Source organism: Vulpes vulpes, chromosome 5 (genome assembly GCF_048418805.1).
Source record: "Vulpes vulpes isolate BD-2025 chromosome 5, VulVul3, whole genome shotgun sequence".
NCBI classification, from domain to species: Eukaryota; Metazoa; Chordata; class Mammalia; order Carnivora; family Canidae; genus Vulpes; species Vulpes vulpes.
Genome location: NC_132784.1, coordinates 23,090,090 through 23,112,527, shown reverse-complemented (window position 1 = coordinate 23,112,527; position 22,438 = coordinate 23,090,090). Strand labels below are relative to the sequence as shown.

Sequence of the window (22,438 nt, the reverse complement as noted above, 5' to 3'; positions counted from 1 at the left end):
TCATTTAATGTATAATGTATGATTTGAGAAGTTAAAAAACGTGTATCTCATACTGAGTGGCTCATTCAGTTAACTATTGGCCTTTAGCTCAGGTCATGACACTGAGATTCTGGGATCAAGCCCCACATCAGTCTCTCTGCTCAGTGGGGAGTCTGTTTCTCGCTCTTCCTCTGTGCATGCTCTTTCTCCCATTCTCAGTCTTTCTCTCAAATAAATAAATAAATAAATCATCTTTTTTTTTAACACATATATATCGTATCTTATTCTAAACATTACTGTATGTACTTACAAAAATGTGGGAATGGCAGTAAAATAAACAAGATGTGAGGGAATGAGTCCTAAGGAAAAAAAGGGGAAAAAAAAAAACATTAAGCTAGACATAAACTGTATGCTGTAAAATTCTGTATTTTTGCTGAAAGTTGGCAGCAAATACAATTTTGGTATTTCTAATAATCAGTACAAAGATAAGAATGCTGTCAATTTCAGGGCTCATAATGTCTGTATAATCTAAAAGAAAAGAATAAAGCTAACAGTACATACATACATTCATGGGGCAGAGGACAAATCACACATAGTTCAATAAAAAAACAGTTTATTGAGAATGGAGAAGAATCCACATAAAGTAATTTCCTTGAGCTGCCTTTTGATTTAGCTTGATTCAGGCATAGATTGAAGAACAGTGAGTCTTACAAGATCTGGGGCCAATGGCATATCAAAGATGCAAGTAGGACAGTTCCAAGGACCTGGAGGGGTTCCTGCAGGACCATCCAAGGTGGGAATCAAACATGAGCCAGTTGGAAGTGAAAGTAGAGTTTATTGAAGATATAGAGAGAGCAGATACAGATGAGCTGAGTGTCAGGGAGACTCATAAAGAAAAGGAGGGAGTCCCCTCTTTGCTTGGGATCTGGGGTTTGACTAGAGATTAGGGATCCAGGAACTGGTGAGAACAAGGACAGGGTCCAAGTGTCTTTCATAAATCACTCATTCCCTGAAGCCAGAAGTCTTGGTGTCAAGGTGCTTGGAGTCAGTGGTCTTGGAGAACATCTACCATGGCCCTGCCCAGTCACTCTTTAGATGTTATCTATTGTGCTGGAAGACTCCAAACATTCCATTGTCTCTGTCCCTTACAAGGAAGTAGTATGCTATTTGCATTACAAGGCATGTGTAGAATGGGATAGGGGTGCAGAATAGAAGCTGGAGCACAGGAAAAAAGAGAAAAAAAACCCAGCTTTTTTTTTAAAGGGGTCCCTTCAGTTTCCCTGTCTCATCAGAAGCAACTGAACAAATTTAAAAATACACACACACACACACACACACACACATATACATACATACATACATACATATATATATATATATATATTTTTTTTTTTCCCCCAATTTAAAGATTTCCAACTGGAGATAAAAAAAAAATCCCAAATGTGGTATTCTGGAAATGGTGTCAGGACTATTGCATTTAAATTGTGTAAAGGCACACCTGTTGCTGAGGTTGGGGACAATAGGTATAGAGGGTTTCTTTTTGGACACTGAGTAATCTGAAAGGGAATGGAATGATAAATTGAGATGGGAGGAAAAGGTGTGGAAGAAGAAGTGTGAGGCCAGGGTTGTCACTGAAAAACCAGCGCTTGTGGCCATGACCAGAGCATTTTTTAGTATAAAGTATCTAATGTTAAGTTTGAAGATTTTATCTCCCAATCCCATGCTTCCATAAATTCTGTTGTACTATTTGTATTTTATGTGTGGGTGGGATTCTAGGAAGTGGATCAGGGAAAGAGGCTGAATCCAGTATTTGAGTTGAAATGACTGACACAGACCAGAAACAAAATACAGCATTGAGATGTATGATTAGAAAATGTAGAAGTGTTATGAGAAAGTCTCTTCTTCCCAAAAATTACAAAATGATTTCTGAAAGAACAAAAAATAGGGTTTGGGTTAGAGGTAACCATTATGTGTGTCAAAGTTTTAGAATGGAATGTTTGGAGGCCATTATCTTAACTAAACAAGAGAATTAATGAATTGCATGCCTTAAGGCAGCCTTTGTAAATGGAGAAACAGATTCCTGGACCTACCTATTAAGGTAGGTTTATTTTTAATTGAATTCCAGAAGTGAACTCCATGACTACAAGGACTGTCCATCATGTTCACCATAACTCCTAAGCCTATAATAATGTTTAGCACATACTAAATATTCTATGAGTACCTGTTAAATAAAGATAAAGTTAAAAAAATCATATTTTGGGATAAGTATCAGAACAGAGTTATGATAGTCTTTCCTTTCTATATTTATATGTATTTCCATTTGTATTTTTGTAGTTTGTTATGAACTTTCAGCCTGATTTTATTCCTAATTAAAACATTCTTGACATAATTTATGCTTATTTGCAGATATTCCCAGATATCAGAAAAAATATTGGTGTTTTTTTTTTTGAAAACATATTCCTATATATTAGTGAACCTAATCCATTTAAGAGTGTCTAGGTATGAAGTATGTATGTGAAAGAATTGCTAAGAAAGGGATTTGGATATGAATGACTATTTTAATTCTTCTGTTTTTTGGTCCTCCTTACTGTATCACCACATGATTTATTTGCTCACTAATCTCCCAAATATATCTAGTAGAAATATTACAAGGAAACTTCTCAGTTCCTCAGTGCCTGAGTTAGTGGATTTGACCACTTAGAGGTACCTTCAGCATTACAAATTAATCTATTCAAAAAAATGAATATTCATGAAGTGTCTACTGCACATGTGACCACATTGGTAAAAGTTGGGTCAATTGCAATCCCTCCATATGAATTATCTGACAGTCCATTTCTTTCTCTTTTCTTGAAGATTTTATTCATTTATTTACACAGAGTGAGCAAGAGTAGGATAGGGGCACAGGGAGAGGGAGAAAAGATTTTAAGCGCACTCCAGCTGAGCAGAGCCTAATGTTTGCTGGACTCCAGGACTCTGATATCCTGACCTGAGCTGAAATCAAGAATTGGACACTAGCCAACTGAACCATTCGAGCACCATTCTCACAGTCTGTTTCTAAGAAGAAATGCAGAGCCCCAATTTCAGCTCCATATAACAAAACTTTATGCAAGATGTAGTGGTATAGAAAGAATGTTTCCTAGTTATATGGAATAGGATTTTGCAGGCTGGCAGAGCTATAATACGGTAGCACAAAACTAAGTTTCTCATACAAAATAGGGTATTTTTTCCTAAAAATTGTGAAGATTATCATGAATGTTTTCTTTGAACTCTTACAAAATTACTTGCCTGTACTACTTATGCTGCTCATGGTACACGATTGTGAATTGTTAGTCACTTTTTTTTCATGTGCATACCTTCTCCTTATTGAGCTTATAAAGCTTCTCATGGCAAAAGCTGTGTCTTCCCTGTACCTCTTTCCAGCCGGTCTTTGGATAGCATAACACATTCATTCATTTATTCACCAGAAGTTTACTTTGAGCTTACTGTGTGTCAGGTATTATCATTCCAGGTGCCAGGGATAAAGCAGTGAACAAAATAAAGTTCCAACCCTCACAGAGATTACATTTCCATGAGATAAGACAGACAGACACTGAAGAAACAAGCCAACACATACATAATGGGTTCAACAGTAATAAATGTTATGGACAAAAATAGGTTTGGTAAGGGGTGAAGAGCATGGCAAGGAAATAATTTTTTTATAGAGTGGTCAGGGAAAGTTTTAATAAGAAGGGATGATATTTGAGGTAAGATGGACGTGTGCAAGTACCTGAGGAAAGAGCTTCCAAACAGAAAGAGTAATGTAAAGAACCTTAGACTGTTAGTGTTTGGTTTGTGTTAGGAAGAGGAAGGTCCGTTACCAAAGATGATGAGTGAGGGGAAGGACGTCAGGTAAGAGAGGGTTGAAGAATATGGGTAGATCATGAAGTTCATGGGAAGGAATTTCAATTTTACCTTGGATTAGATGGCAAATGATTAGAGAGTTGAGTGGAGAGGAAAGAAATGATCTTGTTTACTTTCTAACAATGGTCCCTAAATAGAGAAACGACTGGGGAGGGAAGGAAAATATGGAGGCAGAAGTGAAGCTGGGCAATAAGTTAGAAGACTATTTGCAATATAATTGATCTTGGACAATGGGGGGGGGTTAGAGGCACTGACCTCTGTGCAGTATAAAAATCTGCATATAACTTTTGACTCTCCCAGAATTTAACTACTAATAGCCGAACTGACTAGAAGCTTTAGCGATAACATAAACGGTTGATTAACCCATATTTTGTATGTATATTGTAGATATTAAATACTGTATTCTTACAATAAAGCAAGCTAGGAAAAGAAAATGTTATGAAGAAAATCATATGAGAAATACACTTGCAGTACTTTGCTGAGTTTATTTACACTGCAAGTTTATGTCATCTGCTTACAAGATAAATCATGAGTGACATACCAATATTGTTCAATATATTTATTGAAAAAAATATGTGTATAAGTGGACTTGCATAGTTCACACTCAGGTTGTTCAAGAGTCCACTCTACTTCAGGCAAGAGTTAATAGTAGTTTGGATACCACTGTAAGTAGCAGAGAATGTGCGAGGTAGTTGGATGATGGATATGATTTGAAGGAAGAATAAAAAAAGCCAAAAATACTTGGTAATAGATTGAATACAAGAGTATTTGGGTGATGGATTAGATGTGAAGTTTGAGAAAAAGTAATCAAGGATAATAAGAAGTTTTTAGCTCAAGAAACAAAAGTTGGAGATGCCATCCATCATATATCATCATGGCATGTGGAGTTGTTATGTGGAAGACTGCAAGAGAAGAATGTTTCAGGTAGAAATCCAGAATTTGTCTTTTGTATACATAGATTGCCTTCTCTCCATACAAGTGGAGAATCAAAGTAGGTAGTTAGATATATGGTAGTTAGATATTTGCAAAAGAGGTTTGGATTTGGCATAATGCTTAGTATTGATGCAAAAATAATACTTTTTGTTGTTCATCGATTCAATATTTCAAAATGAAACATGTTAACTAATACTTTTAAAGAATTGGAAAAATCAAGCAAGTTCTTGCTTTCCAGATATATATTTGAAAATGGTATCTATTCTGCTTCAAACAATTATATATTTGACTTACCATTCTTGCGAACAAGGGGGTTTTGGAATCTTTTTCCAATTAGGCAAAATAATTTAGACTATATTTTATTTGAAATGGAATCTCAAAACTTACTGATAAATGGCTTTATTATACTAATTGCTTTTTCTTTATTTCCATAGTCTGTCACTGTGCCAGAGGGAAATTATATTGGCCTTAAAGGATTTGTTCTTCAAATGGCCACGTAGGTCACAACACGAAAACTTACTTAGTTGGTGGCAAATTTATTATTTAATGATTTGTCCCCAGTGTCTTTCTGGTGGCTATATTTAAAATCATTGGTCTATAATTGCTACCCTTTATGCATATGCATGCACATATATTTCATTTATAATCTTTAGACACATTTTTCATTCAAATATTCAAAAAGCACTGTTATTTAAAGACTCTACAATAGCATAGAGCCATTTTTCAAGTATTCTTAAGCCCGTTTGTACAATGAGAGTTTAAAAAATAATGTAAGGAGTTTGTAGTTGACATTTGGGAAACTAGTACCTCAGAAGGAATAATTGGATGCTAGGGCATTTTTAAAGCTTTATACATTTTGAATGACCTTATGCTTAAAACACTCTCAATATAGTTGAAATACCCTTATGTTTCTTTCCATTATCTCTCTACTTTGAGACTTTGTTGATTATCTCCAATAGTATTCTTTTTTTTTACTTAGAGAACTCAGACACAGATATAGGTGTGAAGAGAAAAACTGTGGTCCAAAATAGCATGGTTTGATATCAAGGTTGCAAAAGAATGTGAGATAAGTATTTATTGAGTTAAAATGAGCAGGAAAATGGAGAAAAAATAATCAAGGATGATAGTATATTTCAAAAGTACTTTTCAAAAGCCTTTTGACTAGGTTCTCTCATGTTGTTTTAACATCTTTCTTGCTATTTGTGTTAATAAATTGTCCTGAAGAATATTTATAGCCTGGTAAACCCAGAATGATAACCCCCCAAATACTAATGCAATGTAATCCTAATGCATATATCGATACCTTTTATAGTGTATGTGTGTGTTTTTTTGTTTTTTGTTTTTTTTTTTTCTTTCTGTCTTACCCATAGAAAATGATACCATCTACTGGACAGACATGGGCTTCAATAAAATTAGCCGAGCTAAAAGAGATCAGACTTGGAAAGAAGATATCATTACCAATGGCTTGGGAAGAGTGGAGGGGATAGCTATTGACTGGATTGCTGGTATAATCCATGGCTTTTTCTGTTCTCGTTTCTCACCTATTTTGTTAGGGTCTCAATCTCCTTCATAAAAATTCTGTTTCCAACTCATCACAATTTTTTTTTGTACTTCTAGCCACAGGGATAAATAGTCTCTTTTGCTCTTGACTTCATTCTTTCTAATGCTTTTGAGCCTTTAGACAAGTGTTTTTATGCAAAAGTAGAGTATGTAGTGTTAACTATGCCCAAATCTCCTGGGAACTGTGAGGCAGGTAAACAAAAGTGTTAGAAGTTCTCTTTTGCCTGGAGTCAGTAGAAAGTTAAAATAGATCCCTTCTTTAGGTGAGAGAAGTTTCAACTTATTTTTAGCATATAAGTGTATCACTATGTGGTTTAAACTACAGATATGCAAGATTAGGAAGTATTTGCATATTAGTTTATTTACAGATTTCTGGTTAGAAAATGTACACATTAAGAAATATAGGAAGTAAATGATTTCTTGATTATATGTGAATGTTCAGAAAGTTGCTTTTAGCCATAACAAATTAATAATTTTCTTTCTTACAACCATGTTATAAACATATCTGTATTTCTCCTAGGTAACATATATTGGACAGATCATGGTTTCAACTTAATTGAAGTTGCAAGACTCAATGGTTCTTTCCGTTATGTAATTATTTCCCAAGGCCTGGATCAACCAAGATCTATTGCTGTGCACCCAGAGAAAGGGTAATTTTAAGCTTTACATATATCTTGAGTTTATATATATATATATATATATATATATATATATATATATATATATATCTTGAGTTTTAAGTGAGTTTTCTTAAGTTTCATTTAAAAAAATGATGTCCATATTAATATTTATTTTCAGGTTATAATGTTTGAAATGAAATTCAATATTTTACCTAAGCAAAAAGAAAAAGTTTATTTTAACTCTGTGATGTATATTTCGGAACACATTTGATGGGGTCATATTTATTATGCAGTTCTTTAATGTATGTGTAAATCCAAGTAAGTATACCAAAATGTTTCTAGGTTCTCAATTTGAATTCTGCCCTACAACTGTTTACAAAGTGGATACTCACTTATTTGCTGAATGATTGGTATCCAACCTCTTCTTCAATATTTCTAAGGCTTCAGTTTCCATTTATAAATCTATCATTGCCAAAACATGTTCATCCCAACCTCTGTATTTTTTTTGCCTTGAGTTCCAGATAAATATGTCTACCTACCTTTTTGACATCTCCATTTTTCCATTTGGATGTTTCATAGGCACTCTGTGCATATCTAAAATTGAAATGAATTCAATTTGCCATCAAGTTCTGTTAATATTTCCTTTCTAAATATTACCAATCTACCACTCTCCATCTTTGCAACTTCCATTCTAATTAAATCTGTTATCTTACACATACAACACTGCAATAACTTCCCAGTTCATTTCCTAACATCATTAAGGGCTACAGTGATTCTTTTTTTCTTTTACTATAATTCTTGCTTAGATCTTTTCAAGGGATCCATCCCCACTGACTTTTGTGTAAAGCCCAAAATTTCTGTTGTGATACTTTTTTTTAAGATTTTATTCATTTATTTATTTTACAGAGAGAGTGAGTGGGTGAGGGGAGGAGAAGAGGGAGAGGGACAAGCAGACTCTGTGCTGAATGTAAGTTCCATGTGGGGCTCAATGAGGGGCTTGACCTCATGACCCTGAGATCACAAACTGAGACAAAATTAACAGCCTGATGCTCAACCAACTGATCCACCCAGGCTCCTCTATTGTGATTTTGTGTGTGTGTGTGTGTGTGATCTTTCTTAATCAGATCTTATGCAAATGTTCAATCTCAAACTCCTACTGTTGTTTCTTTGGTATCTCAGTCAATCTCTCTTGGACTACGTAGTTTTAAAAATATTTTCAGATATTTCTTATTCTTTTCTATTCCCATCCTTTGAAAAACCTCTTTCCTTTATTGGCAGTGCTTTCCTTACGACTTTTACTTTGCTAAATTTTATTTATCCTTCTCTGGCTTTGTAAACAGATTAGATTGTTCTATTCTATGACACCAAAGTACCTAGTACTTTCATTTTTTATAAATTCCATGCACAATATTTGCTTATTTGCTTATATTTATTTGCTTAGTAGCTCTATATTTTCACTGGACTGGATGATGTCTCCATTCTTCACTGTGCTATGAGGAGAATAGACATGTGTGTTTGGTTCATTTCTCTATTTCCAGGTCTTAGTACATTGGCTGGTAAAGAATAAGTTGTTGACTGATAACTGCTTTTCTCTTAGTCAATAATTTAGAAGTAGTCTTACTATAAAACTTTATATAACTTGCCACCATTGTTTTTCTTTCATTGCTAGTATAATTTTGGCTTCAAAGTTTTTTGCTTGCTTGTATTTAAAAGGTGAAGATTTTTATGTTGATTGAAGTCCTTTTCATTTTGGAGAGGTAGAAAAGTGAACCCTGATGTATTAGATACACAGTGTAAAAACATCGATTTAGAATGAAGGCAATCTATGAAAAACATCAAATCAACTATCGTGAAACTTTGCAAACTTTCTTATTTGTTATAGGTTGTTTGTAGCTTTTCTAATATCATCATTTGCTTCAGTTTCTTGACAAATGCTATAAAGTTAAGTCATTGTATTAATATAGTGAACAAGGAAACAAAAAGATTAATATAGGAGAAAGAAATAACCTTGACAATTTGTCACACTTCAAGCTAAGATTACAATGTAAAAGTTAAGAAACCTTCATTGGTTAAGAATGCTCTTGGATGCAGAAATTTAGAGCATAAGTCTATAGGAGTTTTTCTTTCTTTTTCAACTGTTATCTTTACTAGGCTATTTTCTGTTTTAGAATTGCTGTTACAACACATCTGATATATCATTGGGAGTATGTTTACACTTAAGGAGAAGGGGGAGAAGATAAAACACCTATTCCTTGCCAGATCATATTTGGGAAGAGAAACATCTTTATGTCAATTTGTTTGATATCTGTTAGCCAGAAATATCTTAGATTGACTAATCTAAGGATGGACATGTAACCCAGAATTGGGAATGTAACCAGGGGAAAAGAGTTAGCCAAAGAAAGGGAAGAGATTATTTTGACATATTTAGATGAATTATGTTTTATCTCATGGACTGGTCTAAGGTCCCAGGTGAAACAGTATATACAACAAACTCAGTTTCTCAAGAAACTCAATTTCTATTAACGGGGCAGATCTTGTGGAGGTGAATTTCAAAGAGACCTTATGAGAAAGAAGGAAACCAGTCTCTTGATTTTTCCATTTCTGTAGTCATTCCAATACACTCTCCTTTCTTCGTTCTTTTTCTCTTGACACCTTAATGTTGGAGTTCCCCAGGGCTCAGTCTGGTGTTATTCTCTTTGGTAGCTTCATCCCACCTAAATGTTAAAGACTTTAAAATGTTGATAGCCAGATCACACCTCACTCTAAACTCTAGATTCTTATGTTTTTATGTGCTACTTTTTCAACATGTTCAATTACAGATCTGTGACAGATTTTATTTTCCAAGGTGATTACAATAATATCTGCCGTTCCACATGCTCTTGTTAAAATGTGACATTGACTCTTCCAAACAGAGAAGTGGAGCATCTTTTCCATATGCTTGAATTTTAGTAGGTCTATGGCTATTATGGAACTGATACTATGTAAAATCTGAGGATATATCATAAAAGAAAACAAAATTTCAACATAATTCTCCTGAGGCATTCTTAGAAGCCAGCCACTCTGCTACAAGGAAGCCATGAAGCCATTGGTGTTCCAGCCAAGAACCCTAGCTAAGGTCTGAGCTGACAGCCAGCACCAATTGCTGGATCTGTTGAGTGAGTGAACCTAAATGAGTCTAGCCTCTAACTGTTATGTCACCTCAGACTTGGTGGTATCACAGTGAATATGAAGAAGAAGGAATGAGTTGTTCCTGCTGAGCTTTGATCAAATTGCAAATGCAGAAGCAATTAAGTTATTGTTTTAAGCCTTTTTGTTTGGAGGGTTTTTCTAGTAGCACTAGGTAATCAAAAGAAGATCCACCAGAAATCTTAACCTTAGCAGATGAACTGCATCTTCTTCACGATTATGAAGCCTCCATTAGCTGCTGCCAGTTCTATTATTTCAGGTGCTTGTGTCAAAATACTTGGTATGATCTTTGGTGTCTCTCTCATATACCCTATATCCAATATACCAGGAATTCTATTCCTATTCCCCTTTTACTCTGTTTAAAAGCTTGCAGCAAACCTAGAGTGGTATTATTTCCTCCATTTAACAGATAAGGAAACTGAGTTAGCTATTTTGAGTAATTACTCTGCTATCAAGTTGATATTTGGGAGAGTCAAGTTTTTCGAAACTCCAAAATTGTACTACATTATATGTACATGTATGTCTGTGCGCTATATATTGCACATATGCACATATATTGGTGAACATTATGAAACTTAATAACCAAAAATATTAAGCATTCAAGAAAACAGTTTTAACAGTTTCAGGATTAAATTGCACTGAAAATTTAAAGGTTATAACTGTAAGTTAAAGAGAGAATAAGCCATAATGAGAAAATACTGGAAAAAAATAGGAGAGGAGGTTATAAAATAATTTTGAGTTGGTTGCAACTTCCCCCTTCCTCTGTAGAGCCCCTTGGCTACAACCATGTGACCATGGATTTATGCCATTGCATATTAAGATTGTGAAGGGAGAGGGTGCTTTTGTTTAATTCCAACAATATAACACATGACTAAATTGATGTCTACATCACACTCATAAACTTGAAAATAAAAATATACTCTTCCAATATGATAGTATTTTAAAAATCTTTTTAAATTATAATTTATAATCAAGCAATAAATCATTATATCCTCAATAGAGAAAACTTGATCAATTACTATGTTGTGGATAATTATTCTAATGGTAGGAACAAATATAATTTGAATGTTATGGAATCCCAGAGATATGCAGGAAATTAGTTTGTTTCTAATAAAGAATTTCTTCCCCTTGTATTTGTAATAAGTGCAGCACTTCATTTGTATGGTAGAGAGTGTCTTGTGCCTGGCCTATTACAGATTTATGCAGTTCAATTTAGTAGACCTCTTGCTGCTGCTACTTGCCAATCTGTAGGGTTTTTTTTTTTTTTTTAATGTTTTGTTGAAACCTAGTATATAACCTCAAGTTGTTGTGCCTAGTATATAACCTCAAGTTGTTGTGTTGTACCTGGCACAACAATAAGAAGATACTTACCTTCTTTAAGTATATTTTTGTATCTCCACAGCCATCTTAGCATAAAAACATACCTCCTTCTCTCTAGGATGATTGAGAACATCAGGCAAAGCAACCCACATATACTCCACTTTCTGTCAGTTTATTAAAAAAATATATTTATTGAGTGCAGCACACTGTGTGAGAGATCATGTTAAGGCATCTCCATCTCCTCTTCAGCCTTCAGTTCAGTACATCTTGACAAAATAAGACTGCTTACTGCATGAAAGACACTGGTGGGCACTGTGAAGTATGGTGGTATAAAAATAAGATGCTGCTTCCATTCACAATGAGTTATCTGTTTAAGCTTACAGTTTTTTTTTTAAGCTTGCAGTTTAAACAAATACAAAATTTCAGTTAAAATTAAGTCTCATATTGTGCCATGAGATTCTTTTTCAGGTATAAAATGACTAGACCAATATGACTCAAGCCTAAATCTTATGTTAACATAATTTCTATAAGATCTTTATGAAGTTACATTGAGTTTTGAAAAACAAGAGATTTGGTATAATCAGAGTAGGTAGTCATAGGGAAGGTAGTAGCAATAGTGATGTTTAGTAGAAGTTTTATGGAGAAGACTTGAAGGAGAGAGGTTTCTGAGGTAGAGTGGGAATATATTACTTGAAGAATAGAATAATCAAAGCATTGGTGGTGGCAAAGAGAGGCCATTGGCAAGAAGAGTATACCTACATAGGGAAGAGCCGAGATGTAGCTGGGGCCATTAAATAGGCAATAGTATTCCCCACATATTAACGAAATTACCATGAAAACACATTCCCCACTTTACTAAGTAGAATCTAAAATGGTCCTAGACTCTCTTTCCTAAGCCTTTTCCCTGCCCCCAAAGCCCGTAAGCAATGCTCAGAAGTGTAGTGAGTTTATTGAAATTGTAGCATGCTTTAAATTAAGGAACTCATAGAAATAGTTATCATCCTAGAGAGAGCGTTATGAGGAGGGGGTTGTTTTTTTACCCGCAAGCCAAGTAATGGACAGAGCTGGAGACAAACATGTAAAAGAGAGACTAAAAAAAATAGAAAAGAGCAATAAATTAAAAACAAAGAATGAAAGAAAGAAAGAAAGAAAGAAAGAAAGAAAGAAAGAAAGAAAGAGTGTTATGAGGAGGGGGTTCTTTTTTTACCCGCAAGCCAAGTAGTGGACAGAGCTGGAGAGACTGTAAAAGAGAGACTAAAAAAAAATAGAAAACAGCAATAAATTAAAAACAAACAAAGAAGGAAGGAAGGAAGGAAGGAAAGAAAGAAAAAAATGAAAGAAAGAAAAGAAAGAAAGAAAGAAAGAAAGAAAGAAAGAAAAGAAAGAAAGAAAAGAAAGAAAGAAAAAAGAAAAGAAAGAAAAAAGAAAAGAAAAGAAAAGAAAAGAAAAGAAAAGAAAGAAAAGAAAAGAAAAAAAAAAAAAAGAAGAAAAGAAAAGAAAAAAGAACTTTCTCTTTGCAAGTTCTTGGGCCAGCAGGGGTCTGATCAAAGTTGGAGAGAGAGAGGAAAAAAATCTTAAAATACATATGAAACATCAGTTTGGATTTAGAAAAATCCAGTCTTTTATGCCTAAAAAAATTAATCCTAACAATATTATTATTTTTTTCTTTTAACTAAAATTGTTTTGGAATCCTGGATTCTTCCTAGGATAGCATGTTCTGGAGAAGAGATATTTAGTAGAATATATGGAATTGAGAGTTGGATATGTATAAATTTACTTCAGTTTATTTTAACAGTTTAACTGTTAGTCTAAACTAAACAGTTCAGACTCTGCAATAAACCATGGTATAGATGAGATTACTCAAGAAAGAGTACAGAATATAGAAATGTAAGGATAAAAAATGGAGAACATTTTTAATCAGGGGATGAAATGATTAAGAGAAGAGAAAAAGAAAATCAAGAATAAGGCAAAAGAGGGATCCCTGGGTGGCGCAGCGGTTTGGTGCCTGCCTTTGGCCCAGGGCGCGATCCTGGAGGCCCGGGATCGAGTCCCACCTCGGGCTCCCGGTGCATGGAGCCTGCTTCTCCCTCTGCCTGTGTCTCTGCCTCTCTCTCTCTCTGATGACTGTCATAAATAAATAAAAATTAAAAAAAAAAAAAAGAATAAGGCAAAAGAAAAATGCTCATTTCAATCCTCAGAAAATCACTATATCATAGAAGTCAAGGGAAGACAGTTCCAGGGAGGAAAGTGTGCCAGCAATAAAGAGCTTAGGAAATATTAAAGCAGAGAACAGAACATGCAGTTGATAATGAGGATGATGTTGCTAATTGTTATCAATTTCAGGAAATTGGTAAAGACAGAAGCCAAATATAAAGAATGACTAAATGAAAGATAATTAGAATGTAGAGCTTGCATATTTCATTGACAGTGACAGAAACTTGGACAATGAAGGGAAAGAGGGAACAATAGATGTTGAGAAGATAGTAGGGTATTGAGGAAGTTTTCGTTAGTGTAGGAGTCAGGGGATACTCCACATGTTCATAGGCAGAGGGTAAGAAACTGAGAAAAAAACAATTCCCGGGAGGGTAGGAGGAACTTGGACAGGAAGAAGCAATAGGGTGGGGAAGGAAGAATAGTGGACCAGAAAGCAGATGGACAAAATTTGTGTCTTACATCAGGTATTCCAGAAACAGAGCCTGGAATGAAAATTCAATTCAGGCAATGGGAGAGAAGCAGGATAGGAAACAAAGATTCAACTCTGAGCAAAGTCCAGGTCTCAGCTGATTACTTAGGGAGTGCTGGAGTCTAAAACTCACTTGAGAGTGAGGGAGCTTGGCTTTCAAACTGCCACCCAACCATTCATTGGATGAGGGCCACCCTCGGGAGACCTACAAGATCTCAGCACTGCTTGTGAAAGAAGAGCTGCTAGTGGCTGTTCTCTCAAGAAAAGTGCCTTTGGGAATTGTTAGAGACAAAGGATACAGAAGCTGGGCACTGGCGATTATAGAAATAGGAAACAAAATCTGAGGACGTCTAGGTGGAGCACCAACCATGTCCACTACAGATTAGAATCCTAGCTTGGATTTTTCCTACCTCTGCAATCTTTTGAAATACCTCGTTCTCAAATGTCCATGTCGTTTTTGGTTATTGGAAGGATTAAATGAGGTAAATTTAAATGGGAGGATTGAATTAGGGGAATTTCTCTTCCTCTTCTTGTTTTGGACATGGAATGAAGAAACAGGATGCTGCAATAAAATATATCTTAGCAAATACACTAGTGAAATTGAAGAAACTCCTAGGCGATGGTCAATATGAGAAAGGTTAGCAGCTTTGAGTGGATAGGTAGTTTTGCTGGAACTCTTGTGGTGAATAAAATATGAATAAAAGGACTTACAGCAACATAAATTTAGCTGGGATGGAGTTCCAGAATCTAATTAGTATGTTTCTATGATCTTGAGTAATAATATTCAGCAGGTAAGCAGTAGGAAAAAAAAAAAAAGCCAGAAAGGAAGCAGGTGGCGACAGATTCAAAGTTGGATTGTAATGGAATACCCATGAGTTGCCAGTCAGGAGCTGAGGTCTAGAAGTTAGTGAATCATGGAAACCAAGAGCAGCGGGTTAAAGTCAGAGTAAGAAGTAAGGACGTGAATGACAAAGACAACTCTATAAATTAAGAGATGATTTCAGAATTGGTAAAATTGGAAATAGAGCAGTCTTATGTGGTAATTAAGATGAGTGTGTGACCCTGCTTATGTAAGGCAGAGGCAAAGGAGGGATGCAGGTCCCTGGAATAGATGAGGTGAACATGAGCTGAGATGTTCACAAGGTCATCAGCATAAGTCATAAAGTCCCTAAGAATGACAGCAGTGGAGGGAGAAGATGGCAAAATTTACAGTTAGTAATAAAGCAATTAAATAAATTTGGTGGTTAATTGTGAGAGTGATGATATGGAGAAATCGGATATGTGAATTTATGCTGTGAATGTTTTCAAATAACCTCAGAGAAAGTTTTCTTTCTTACTTAAATCTTCTCCACTTTAAATTTTTCAAGTATCTCATGCAGTAACTCTTCTGTCATTTTTAATCAGTTCTTTCAATGAAGCCTTTTTTTGGTTTTCAAATAAGATCTGATCTCTCTCATTAGAAAAATGATAAATAAATAAAATAACTACTCCCCACAAAATGCCTAATGTCTTATTTCTCTCTACATGTTTACTTCCCAACTTCTTAGAATAGAGAAGTTCTGTTCCTTCCAGAATTGTTAAAATTTATCCATAGCCAAATTAAAAGATTTTCCCCCCAGATTTCATACCATTTACCTTTTCTTTGACATATTTCTCCATTGATTATCCACTCAAGAATTTATTTTCTCTGTTACCTTCTCTAACTCTGAGTCTCCTTGCTCTCCCGCCCCCACCTCCATACCTCTTCTGCACATCTCTCTCCTCATCTAAGTTTGGTATGCATTCTCTCTCTTGATATATTTATCCTTCAAACCATATTTTCACGTTTTTCTTACAAATCATTACATTACATCCAAAATCTCATCTTCATGTCTTCACTTATATTTCCATTTTTCTTTAGAAAATCTTTGAATGTGCACTGTCACAGAAATTTAACATATTCTTCTACGTCTAGTCTACACCTTCTTTTCCTAACCATAGCATGTCTTTTTGTCCTGACGAGATTGAAACTTACTTTAGATTTTCTGTAGTTTTTCATTTGTCACTAACTCCTGTCATCTTTTCTCTCCAATATCTCATAGATTCCCCATTTCTTTTCATTACAACTATGAACTGAGCACAGACTCAGCTGGAGGATCTTATTAAATAATTTTGATATCTTAATTTTGAGTCCCCCCAAGATTTACACTTTAATCCACAAAGCAAGAAATCTTTGAAATATGTAGCAATAATTCAAATATTATTTACCTCCAAATCCTCACTTCTTCTAAAAAATATTTCTTAAATATTATGTCACATGGATATACATTTTTTCAGGATTTATGGTTAAGAATCAATATACTTTTTTTTAAATGCTATGCCGATTTCCAGGAAATGGTAATTCAAACATTGGTTTCCAGATAATATTATGTAGACATTTAGGTGTTTAAATTCATATCATACGAATAAAATTACAGCATTTTCATATTCTGTTAGAAGTTAAAACATGTCAGGGGTATTGCCAAAGGAAAAAGGTAAACAATGATGGAGTAAATTAGCTGAATCCAAGATATAAATGTGCCTTGAAAAAGTGGGCATGAAGCCTGTTTTGAACAAAGGAGACTTGAAGTCTTTTAAAATGTAGCCAAATGCAAAATAGAAGGCATGTATAAATTTACTTCAGCTTGAAAAATTAGTTTCTTCCTTCCGATGAGTCTTTTGTAAGGCATCACTTCCTTTTAAAAAATTGAAATGTAATAGTTTTTATGCTAAAAATTCACTTTCTATAGTAGAAGTCACAATATGATACCTCGTATAACATTGAAAAAAGTCGATTAACTTCCCATTGTATATGATCTTTAAGTGAAGCACAAATACTCTGACAAAACATTGTTTTGTTAATATAACTTTATATTTTCATGATCATAAATAACTTGCTGAAAAGTGTTTCCGTAGGATTCAGCTTAAGATGGGATCTTGGTGTTGAACAACTACATACTGTCAAATAGTCTTTGATGTAAAATATGTATGCTTTTAGTATGCTTAACAATATACAGAAGATCTTGAGTGATAGTTTAACATATTTTGAGATAGAAAGAGTATAGCATAGTTCAACACCATTTCTAAAGTATGCTTTTATCTTAAGGCAAGATAGCACATATAAAAAACAAGTAGATTTAAATTTGATTTGCAATTGAAATAATGGTGGAATCAGGGTTTAGTATGTAATATATATATTTTTTAAGGTTTTATTTATTTATTCATGAGAGGCACAGAGAGAGAGGGAGAGATGCAGAGGGAGAAGCAGGCTCCATTCAGGGAGCCCGACGTGGGACTTGAACCCGGGACTCCAGGATCATGCCCTGGCCCAAAGGCAGACACTAAACAGCTGAGCCACCCAGGGATCTCCTGTAACATTAAGACACCATGATGATCAAATAACTCAGAAACACCATAATCAAGCCCCAAATTACAGCCAGTTTTTTCAACAGGTTTCTAAGAGAGGCATATAAACAAATTATAACAACAAATGAAAGAAAAGCATCACACTATTTTCACTAGGAATTTTCTCAAAAATTTTGCCAACACCATTGTTTTAAAGCTAGTTAGGTTTTGCTCACCCAATCTTTTACCATGTGTTTCATCTTCATTCCTTAACTCTAAACATGAATTTTGGATCTTATTGTCCCTGCTAAAAGGAGGGAAGAAGGACTAGAAGTCATCAAAATGTCTTGGGCTATCACTTTAGCTCTGTGGCTCATGGAGGAGGAAGAGAGGCCGGAAAAAACATGCCAACTCCCACTACAGGAGGGAGCTTCTGGTCCAGACCACCAAAGCAATGTTGAATGGAAACCAGAAATAGCCACACCCCTATGTATGAACTTACCCTGATTTTTTAAGGGATCTGATCGAAAAGCTATGGTAAAAGGTAAAAGAGAAGTTTAAAAGATCTTTCTCTCTGTACATCTGGAAATCATCTCAGTTTCTTTCAATTGGAACATCCAGAGTATGTTGGATGTGACCAATATAGAAGACAGGTTGGAGGTCATGAAACAAACTGGAAATTTCTGTGTAATATTTTAAGAATTCAAAATCTGCCTATGAGTACTAGGAGTTTTGGCTCTAGGAATCTAGATATTAAATATTTCATAAGAAAATGTATATATTATACATAAACATCAAATATTTTACATCAGGGATACCAAAAATGAATAAAAAATGGACCCTTTACTCAGGAAAAATATTTTGAAACATGTAAATAGCAAACTGATATCATATGTGTATATGTACATGTATATATTTATTAAAATGAGAAGATGTGCAATGAGGCAGGGTATTAAATAAGGAACTAAACATAAAATAAGCTGTAAAAATAATATGCTATAGCATTATGGATACCAAATACATTTTTGTGTGCGTAAAGAATTTTTCTTGATAGTTTCCCAGTATTGACTGTGCATACACGTAATAATTGTTTCACGCAATATTGCAAAGTTGTGAATCAAGAGGGAATCTGATATAAAACTTAAGAATAAAAGAAACCAGAACAAGACTTGTGGGATAAATGATAAATATTGTTTTAAGCTTAAACAGAAAAAGAGAACAACCCAGATGGCACGTATCTTTATTTTGGCTCAAAAGAAAAGTTCATTTCTGATTTGTATGTGGAAATGACAACTTCTCTTACCATCGTACATTCTCAGTGTTGAAGCCTCTACTTTTTATGACTCCGAAACTTACAGCTAGCAAGTTTTAAGTATTTCTATTGGCATTTTTGGGAGGAGAGTATTATTCTTTCTCTACCTATCTGCCTCTACCATTAAATAGTTTCATGAGGATTGTTAAGGCCACTTCATTTGGTATCATCAGCTTCTAGCACATAATAGGTACCTAGTTAATATTTGCTAAGTGAGTACATGACTGCACTAAAAGAATTCACTTGAGAATCATCTACCAAACTGCAGACCAAAAAAAAAAAAAAAAAAAGAAGGAAATTGAAAGGTAGTGATCAAGGTTATACGGTCTCTAGACTCTTCCTTTTAATGAGTGTTCTGCTCTCCGTGCTGGAGTTCTTTTTATATTACAGGAACCTCTAAGCAATAGCAACACATCTAGGACTTGAAAAGTGATTTGGGATTGGCATGCGATACCTTCTCAAAACAAAACTGCACATTAAATAAAGAAAAAGGAAGTGTGAAGAAGCCCTCACAGGAATAGAGAAGGTTCTACTTTACACTGCATTCCTCATAGGGGATGTCAATTCATGTGTTCATGAAATGTATTCAAAGGTTTATGTTATTTGCATGCATGTACCCTAAAAATGGAGACATTGACAGGTTGGCCTACCAATACAAAGTATTTGATTAGGATGAGTTGTAAGTGATTCTTTTTTTTTTTTTAAGATTTTATTTATTTATTCATGAGAGACACAGAGACAGAGAGACAGAGAAACAGGCAGAGGAAGAAGCAGGCTCCCTGTGGGGAGCAGGATGCGGGACTCAATCCTGGATCCCAGGATCATGACCTGAACCAAAGGCAGATAGATGCTCAATCACTGAGCCACCCAGGTGCCCCTAAGTCATTCTAATGAAACTGCTGAGACACTGAAAATTACAAGCAGTTTTTTGTCAAATAAAAACTCACGCTCACATAAAGGCTAGCTGCTATTGTTAATTTGTGGAATTTTTGTTTTGTTTCTATTTGTTGTTGTGTGCTTTTTGCTGATAATGTAACACACTTTACTTTCCCCTAGTGGAGCAGAGTAACAATAACATTCTTGATTCTCTTCTCAATCAAGACATCTGCCTATAAAAGAATTTACAAGATCTTCATTTTTGTGCCAGCATGGAATTTTTTGGTTATCTCATCTTTCTTTGGCATATCGGATAAAGTATATAAAGCATGCTTTCTCATAACGGCATAAGACTAGAAAGAGTGAGTTTATTGTAAAAATTACAACCCAGATCTGTGTTCAAAGGAAATAGTTTAGCATTCAAAAGAAGAATCTTAAATGCAAAGACAATTGATTCCAATTAGTTTCTTTTCACTATTATCCATATGTCTAAAAGAATAATATTTAATCCTGTTTCTTTTATAACAATTTGGACCTACTCATTCTTTTCTTTCTACCTCACACTTTTTACTCTTCCCCACGAAAGTCGAAGCTTTATTTTCATGTTAGCTTTATTTCTTAAAAATCTATCTATTTGAAATTATACAAGGGCATTTGTAATATTTTCTGTAGTTTTGAGCTTTAATTGCAAGTGCAAAAGATTTGTTTCCTTTTATAAATGTACCTGTATGTAAAATAATTCCGACATCAGTACAATGGTCATATGATAAATACAGTAAACCTCTGAGGACTGAAAGTGTATCCCAGGCCTTTAAGAATCCCGATGCTGCCAAATGGAATATTTTGCTTATTATTCAAATGTCCGTAATTAATTGGATGTTAATAGTGGAACATAATATGCATTCATTGCACATTTTCCTGCCAAGAACGTCTACGCCTTGTTAAGATAATACGGATGTTTGTGTTATGATAATTTCTGATATTATCCTTATAATCTTCCAATCCACTTTTGAATGTCCCATTTTTAATTTTGTGATTTTAGATTATGTCACTGCAAGTCTCTGTGAATATGGGAATTTTCACTTTAGGACAAATTATTATCCAGAGAAACTTCGGTTATATAACATAGCATTTGATTTTGACAATTCGGAAAATTTCTGGGCCCGGGATAAACTTGAGAAGTATTTTCAGCGCTAAATTAATCAAACCAATACTCTAAAGGCACTTTCTTTCACTGTATCGTACAGTCCAACAAACATTTCACTACTGCAAATTTTGAGCTCAAATGGGAACAACATCGACCTATAATGCTGGCATTGAATCTTAATTTCCATGGGGTCTCAAAAACCAGTGACAAGGATTTTTATTTCTCCCCTTCCTGAAAAATCACATTTAGATACAAAGAATCTATGTTCATTAAAGTTATCTCAAGTATAACTATGTAAATTGCTCTCTTAAATTATTCATAAGTTTCTCCCTGTAGTTTTCTAAGCTTAGTATTCTTTCTCTACATTTAGTTATAATTCCTGAAGGTTCTCAAGGTGCTAATTCTATTCAATTCTTTATTTTTAATTTCAGTTTAAGTAGCAAATAAATTACTCCTTTCCTGACATTCATAAAATGTTGCTTCATTTTAGTAGGTTTCAAATCTTTTATTTTTATTAAGTTGATAAATTATTTAGCCACATAAAAGTGATTCCCACAGTCAGATTGGCTTTATATATAATGATAATTTATCAAATCACTCTGTACTCCAGATAGTTTTATTCTGAATAATTTTAATTCATAATGTTATTATCATTCATCTAAGCCTCTTGCATGGAAATATTGCAGATTTAAAATAAATAGGGACTACTTGAGAAAAAAGGAACAAGACAGACTTGTTTCTCAATACTAACACCTTTTTCATAGCTTGTTTTGTGTTTTTAAGTATGAGGAAGTTTGTTCTATTCCTTATACCTAGGGGAAAAAAACATTTGGCATAAGGTTATTATATTGTTGTATTCTGTTTATATTTGATGAGCCAACATAGAGAATCCACCACAGGCCTGAGTGAAGTTTCTGGCTTGAACCCTTCCTGGTCATCTGCGTGATGGTGGATTGTTGACATCCTGAGCCACAGTTTCCATACCTGTGAGAATTAGCACTTAAATATGTGAAATGGCTGATTTGCCCTGCTCACTCAAAATAATATCTGTATTACTCAGTGCATTTTGAAAGCAGATTACGATTAAATAAAAGGAATATTGTATATACTTCCTTCCATATTTGAACTCTGGGGTATATTAAAGTAGATGACAAGAATCAGACTGAGTAAGTAAGCACCTGTCTATTCCGGCTCCCAAAATGCCTTCTTTTCACTGTTACATCCCCTGCCATTTTGACGCAATGCCTGACTAGTATTTTAAGGGCATTAATAATGGTAAAATTTTTCTTTACAAAGTTAAAAATAGGGCAACAAATTTTACCTCCCAATTATTTTATTTATTTTTTAACACAATGAGAATCTTCATGAAAGTTTTAAAAAGTCTTAACTATAGTGAAAGCATATATATTTTTCTTCCATACCTGTTTCAGCCTAGATCTAGCCAGTAAAATATTTGTTGGATTTCTTTCTTTCTTTTTTTTTTTGGATTTCTTGCTATAAAGTTTTCCCTTTCTGATTTATAGATCTTGTAAATATGAATGAAAGCTTCTTCAGGATTA

The 22,438-nt window shown here is 34.4% G+C and overlaps 1 protein-coding gene across 1 annotated transcript in view; it reads left to right on the top strand.

Annotated features, from left to right (window-relative positions):
• Positions 1 to 22,438, top strand: part of LRP1B (LDL receptor related protein 1B) — a 1,812,620-nt gene that overhangs the window by 1,347,966 nt on the left and 442,216 nt on the right. Inside the window, exons 36-37 of the mRNA XM_072757648.1 lie at positions 6,183 to 6,317; positions 6,893 to 7,022. Coding sequence (XP_072613749.1) covers positions 6,183 to 6,317; positions 6,893 to 7,022 — 265 coding nt within the window. The remainder of the gene's footprint in view (positions 1 to 6,182; positions 6,318 to 6,892; positions 7,023 to 22,438) is intronic.